Below are 6,629 nucleotides of genomic sequence, written 5' to 3' on the forward strand. Positions count from 1 at the left end.
AAATCTGTCCTGTTTAACACACAGTTGTCAGATTTTCAGTATTGCTTGTGTTACACCTCGTTACACATGCAATAAGGAAGCTAACAGTAGTCATGGAAGTGTAACTCAGAAAACCACACTGGATTAATGTTACTGGAAGATTAGTTCAACCACTGTACAAATCAGAGAGATGGCTCGCACAAAATGAATTTAAGTTTAATAGGCCTCCTTCACAGTGGTTATGTACAAACATATACAAACATCTGTTATTTTGTAAAAGTAATTTTTCATACCTTCAATAGTGTAAAAATGAAACACTGGCAACTGCCTTTCTTAGGTTATGACATAATTTCTTAGGTTTGGGGTTTTAACTTTGCACATAGCGCCCCCCTGTGGTAGTTGGACCTCATTGCGTACTTCCGCCCCCTTGCCTACGCAGAATCCGGTTGTGCAGCAGCCATTTTGTCTGTTCGGGCAAGTCTAGCCCGACGGTTGCGAACTGCAGTTCCACCTTAGCAAACAAATTGAAATGTTGTTGTGGCGATTTTCTTTTCACGTTATCTCCCATCTGAGCGCAGTGTAAAATTTACATTTTCCATTTAGGGGCAGAAGAGGGCTCCTCTTCGAGATACACCCGTTATTTGGCGTGAAAATCGCAGGTCAGCTGAGACATGTCGTGCGAAGAAAGCTACTTAGCGATCATACGCTATCTGACTGATGAACGCGAGCCGTACGCACCGGGAACTCCCGGTAACACCAAGAGGAAAATACGCAAAGCGGCTGCCTGCTACGTTGTACGAAGCGGGACTTTATTTTATCAGCGTCGACTAAAGGGCAAGAATGATTTCACAGAGCTGGAGGTGGTGCTGCAGGATGGCCGGAGGAAGGAACTTATCAACGAGGCGCACATCATGGAAGGAGGGGAGCACCTCAACCAACAACTCACCTGGGAGCTCATCTCTCAGAAGTACTGGTGGAGAGGTGAGGCAGCGGGAGAGCAGATCAGAGCGCGGACTTACACTCAGATGATTCAATAGACCGACGTAAACAGACATGTACGCCACCCCTCACTGACATACGCAGTTACTCTTTGTTTCCATCTAGTGGCCGTTTCAGTGCTTCATGTTTTTATGTACATTATGGCCATTTATTCTGATTTGAATATTGACGGAAGGTGACCTTCAGTGTCCAGGAAGGCGCCAAAAATGCATTATTATTATTAATATTATTATTTGTAATGTCGTTAATGAATATTTGAATTTTCTAGCTTGACGATTGCATGTGAATGTCACTCGCGTATTGTACATGTGTACATGTGTTTTAGACTTGACCAAACACATTTAACCCTTGTGCAACGTTCGCAAACACTTTAACGCTTTTAAAAATATATCGGATAAATATTTTTTCATATTTTTTTGCAAAGACCTTTTAATTAACTTCAGCTCTGATCAAAAGTGGTAAAGAAATCATTTTCCCCCAGGATTTTAACCCTTTAATCACCGATTTTATAAGGGGTGGTGCTGATAAATGGGAAAAAAAACACACAAAATGGCTCATTTTTCATAGAGAAGGTGACTGTGGACTGGATTCTTTTTTAACCTTTATCACAGTCTTGGTCATGTCCAACATCAGTAACAACATTGACTTTATTGCATTGTTGGTTTTTGCACAGCACTGGATTTTCATTTTTTCTCCCTTGTTCGTGGACATTTCTGTCCCATAGACTTCCATTAGAACCACATTTTTTGACTGCACAGCCATGGCACTACATAATCATGCATTCTTGATTGTTGGTGGTTTACCCTGTTGGTAGGAGGTAAAATTTGTGATTTTTACAGTTAACAACCTGATGACCCTATTAACCCTTTACCTGCAGGCCCGTGCTTATAAAGTGTAGTTTCTGGCTTGTATATGGAGTTATAGGGAGTATTTTAGCTCATAACTGTGTGTGTATGTTAGCGCTGTATGCTAATACAACCTGTCAATTCAACAGCACCACAACAGCACCTTTTATTAATTGTTGGATTAATTAAATGATTGATTTCTTAGGTATCTTGAAGCATGTTAAAGACCACATCAGAGAGTGTGCTCACTGTCAGAGCAGACGGGGCGCTGATGACGGCCCTGGACCACGGCCGTACTCCAGACCAGGACGGCGCAAGACGGTTACAAACATGGATGAAGAAGAGGATGAGGAAGAAGAGGAAGAAGAAGGAGAAGACAGTTTAATCTACACTGATTCCTCCTCCCAGCAGAGATCGAGGTTGGCCAAGGGCACAGGAAAGCTCCAGCTGGTCTTTGTGAGTGTGAGATCAGATGTGTGTGTATAAATGAGAGAGGAGAAGCTGAAGTCTTTTCCTAATGTTTTGTTTTGTGTCCAGGTTGACAGCAAGGGTGAGGTGAATCAGTTTCTGCCCAAACACAGCCAAACAATGCTGAACAAACTCAACCAGCAGCGCCTCAGCAATCAGTTCTGTGACATCACACTGCTGATTGAAGGAGAGGAGCACCGTGCTCACAAAGCTATCCTGGCAGCATGCAGTGAATACTTCAATGAGCTCTTCTTTGAAAAAGGAGCCATGTCCACACATGAAGCAGTGGTTGACCTCTCAGGTCAGCCTTTTCTTTGGTCTTTGCATGGGGAACATAATAGTAGTAGTATAGGTATTTTACCATTCATCATCTTTTATCTCTATTTCTGTCCCTGCAGGATTTACTAAAGCTAGCTTCCTGCCGCTGCTGGATTTTGCATACACTTCCACGCTTACATTTAATTTCTGCATAATGGCAGACATTGCCAACCTCGCCCGACACCTGCTTATGACAGAGGTGCTGCAGATCTGTGAGTCTGTGCATAAGCAGGTTGAGAATCAGAAGCTGACGGTGTATCAAAGAGGAGATGTGCACACTGTGGTGTCGAGCGAGCCAGCACCGCAGGAGCAATCAAAGGGCGAGTCCAGTGCCTATGTGGTGACCATACAGGGCGATGGCAGGGCGATGGTCACACATGGTGGTATTGCTGTATCAGGCGAGCCTTTGGCTTTGGTTCCAGCTCTCAAAGAGGCTCATGTCCAGGAGCCAATCACTGTTTTGACACAGGCTGAAGAGAGAGATGGAGTGCAGGGTGCAGAGGTTGCACAGAATGAGACTGTGGCTCTGATCACTCACAGTGTTCAGGCTGATCCAGGAGAGACCGTCACTCTCATCCCAGGCCGGGCAGAAGGAGTGGAGGAGACCATGACTGTGGTCACCCACAGTGGACAGGCTGGAGCCAGCGAGTCTCTTGCTGTGGTGTCAGCCTGTTTGGCAATGGAGCAGCCGCAGATCAGAGAGATTGTTATTAATGTGGACTCGAACAAACAGAGTGAAGAGGTCACTAAGCTGCCACCACAGGAGGGAGCTATGGGGCCCCAAAATCCAGAAGCAACACCTACACCTCAGAAACGCAAACGAGGACGTCCAGCCAAAGCCAAGGTGAAGAAGGACGTGGAAGTAGACGAGTTCTTGCCACTGGAGGAGGATTATCCTTCTGCTGATGAAAGCCATGCAGACAAGCAGGAGCTGATGTCAGATGACCCTAACAAAAGGCGACTCCGGCAGCGCTCTATCGGTGAGGGCGGTTATGCCCGTCTGCACATGGGTCTAGAGGATGAAGAGGAGGGGAAGAAAAGTTTAACTCCACCTCGGGTAGTCACCCCAAAGGTACGTATTTACGGTTTAATTAGGACGTCTCTGTTGTGGTCCTTATGTTAGAAGTGTACAGTTGTGTAAAACATGTGTTATAGGTAGGGCTGAGGCCTGGAAAGAGGGGGCGACCACCAAAGCAACCACTGGAGACTCAAGTGGAGGGACAGTCTGAATCAGCAGCAGATCCAGAACCTGTGGAAAGCACGATGACAGCAGAGCTCAGCACAGAGGAGGCTGTGTCCAGTGTGGCAGAGAAGTTGCCTGAAGTTAAACAGGAACATGCCTCGGCAGAGAGCGCTGTAGACGGAGAACACACGTGCTCCGAGTGTGGCTTGTCCTTCCCAAGACGCTATTCTCTCATCATGCACACTTTGAAACATGAGAAAGCTCGTGCATACAAATGCAGCGTGAGTGTTTGTCCAAGTCAACATGTGATGCTCAATTACTGATGTATGTTGCATGCTCACATGCTGTTTATGTATTTGTAGCTGTGCAGTAAGGAGTTCCAGTATGCCGCTTCGCTCCGTGCCCACCTGGCACGACACAAGCAGCAGACCAGCCAGCGAGCACCCATCGCCAAACCTCCAGCAAAACAGGGCACAGACGGCAAAGAGGACAGCGACATGGATGACAAGACGTCACCGCTCCTCACCAAAAGAGAGTTCGTATGTGACATCTGTGGGAAAACCCTACCGAAGCTGTACTCTCTGCGGATCCACATGCTCACTCACACTGGTGTGCGGCCGCACTCTTGTAAGGTGTGTGGCAAATCGTTTGCCCACAAACACAGCCTGAGGATGCACCGAGCCCTGCATGATGTTACCAAGCAGTTCCAGTGCGAATTCTGTAAAAAGACATTTGCAAGCAAGCGGAGCATGGAAGAGCACACCAGCCTTCACACGGGTCAGGACACTTTGTGCTTTATTTTCCTTATAGGAGCTTAGTACTATGTTTTCTGATTAGTAGAGCTGAAAAAACATTTTGTTTCAATAAACTTTATATGGATTAAAAGTGTTTTGCTTTTTGTTTCAGGTGAATCAAAGTACCTCTGCAACACATGTGGTGACACTTTTCACCGAGCCTCGGCTCTGAGCAAACACCTGAAGAAGCACCAGCCAAAACCTGACATCCGTCCATACGCTTGCAATCAGTGAGTAATTCATTTTCCCACTCTGCCTCGATCGAAATTGATCGTAGGTTTAGACTGCTTTTGACTTATTCCAGCTCTTTCCCTCTGCTGCAGTTGTGATAAAAGGTTTTATGAAGCAAAAGATCTCCAGCAACACATGCACAAGCACATAAACAAGCAAATGGGCCTAAAGCCTTTCCAGTGCCAGGTGTGTGGAAAGTGTTACAGCTGGAAGAAGGACTGGTACTCTCACGTTAAGTCCCACAGTGTGGCCGAACCCTTCAAGTAAGTCTAGTAGTGCTTGTATTTAAATGTGATTGTTCTTTAAGTAAAGCATAAGTGAGCAAGGTTGGTTTGAGAGTGTAAGATGCTTCTAAGACTGCTTTTATGTTTGCCAGTTATTTCCAGTTTGTTTGCCTCCACAGGTGTGATGTGTGTGGGAAGGAGTTCTTTGAGAAGGCTCTGTTCAGGAGGCATGTGAAGAAAGCAACGCATGGGAAGAAGGGCAGAGTGAAGCAGAACCTGGAGAGAGAGTGTGAGCAGTGTGGCAGGAAGTTCACTCAGCTCAGAGAGTACAGACGCCACATCAACAACCACCAGGGTAAGCTGAAAGCTTGAGCTGCTAATTCCAAATCATTTTAAATGTGACGGTGCTGATGATCCCTTCCTCTTTAGGAGTGAAGCCCTTTGAATGCCTGACCTGTGGGGTTGCCTGGGCTGATGCCCGCTCTCTTAAGCGCCACGTACGCACACACACAGGAGAACGTCCTTATGTCTGCCCTATGTGCCAGGAAGCCCATATTGATGCACGCACCCTACGCAAGCACATGGCCAAGTACCATGTGGACAACCTGCCCGGGAAGATCATGCTGGAGAAGGACACCCTTCAGTTTCACAACCAGGGCACGCAGGTGGAGCATGCCGTCAGCATCTTGGCATCCGACCTGCCTCCTGAGCTCCGGCCAGCCGAGCAACCACCCTCAGAGGAGATAGAAACGGTGCTAATCACGGAGGAGACGGTGGAGGCTATGCAGGCTGTGCAGGCTGTGAGTGATGGCCCTGTAGCAACGCTCTCAGATCAGGGCATCATGCAGGTTGTGAACTATGTCCTGGCTCAGCAGGCCCTCACAGGACCCAAAGTGGAGGAGGCCCCTGAGGTGATTCAAACCATGGAAGTGGAGGTGGCTCATGTGGCGGAGGTTGAGTAAAGAATGGCTCCAAATCACAATGTTTCTTCAGTCTGTATAAATTGTATGAAACCTGCTTGAAGAGATGCCTATTTTTCTGAAAATGTACATAGTGTGTGAGCCATGAGTGTCTGTTCAGCTCTGAAGTTTCACGTTTCTGTGAATATCTATTGCACTATGGAGGCACAAGAACAATAAATAATGGGTTCAGGAGCGATGCAGGTACAAGTAAGATACTTGCTAAATGTATTTAATCTCCACAGTGATGCCTTTGTTATTGGCAGAAAAGCTGAGACTTCTGTGTAGCAAACTGCAAGCACTCCAGCGTTACTGCTGTGGGTGTATTAGGCCTCCCCTTAAAAAATGAGCAGATTAAAGCTGCTGGTAATTGTTGGTCATGTCTCTGTCATCATTCTCTTATTCATACATATTAAAGCTACTGTGATAAAAACTTTAGTGCTTTCTTACAAAGAGGATTTGAACACAAATGAGGGCAAACACACAGTACAGTAAGTATGGATATTTATTTCAACTTTATATCAAAATACCCTTGATATATTGCAACGTATTTACAAAACATTGTACAAAAATATGAAACTGCAGTTCTCTGCTTTCTAACGCTGTGGACTACTTTAGACAAATGTGAG

The 6,629-nt window shown here is 46.1% G+C and overlaps 1 protein-coding gene across 1 annotated transcript; it reads left to right on the forward strand.

Annotated features, from left to right (window-relative positions):
* The first annotated feature begins 650 nt into the window (after window positions 1-650).
* zbtb11 (zinc finger and BTB domain containing 11) lies at window positions 651-6,433 on the forward strand. Its single transcript, XM_028404508.1, has 10 exons — window positions 651-960; window positions 2,029-2,279; window positions 2,361-2,592; window positions 2,690-3,681; window positions 3,765-4,073; window positions 4,155-4,569; window positions 4,699-4,816; window positions 4,910-5,080; window positions 5,221-5,396; window positions 5,471-6,433. Exons 1-10 carry the CDS (start codon window positions 651-653, stop codon window positions 6,001-6,003), a joined length of 3,507 nt encoding a protein of 1,168 aa, XP_028260309.1. The 3' UTR covers window positions 6,004-6,433.
* Window positions 6,434-6,629: the final 196 nt, after the last annotated feature.

This window comes from Parambassis ranga, chromosome 4 (genome assembly GCF_900634625.1).
Source record: "Parambassis ranga chromosome 4, fParRan2.1, whole genome shotgun sequence".
Classification (NCBI taxonomy): Eukaryota; Metazoa; Chordata; class Actinopteri; family Ambassidae; genus Parambassis; species Parambassis ranga.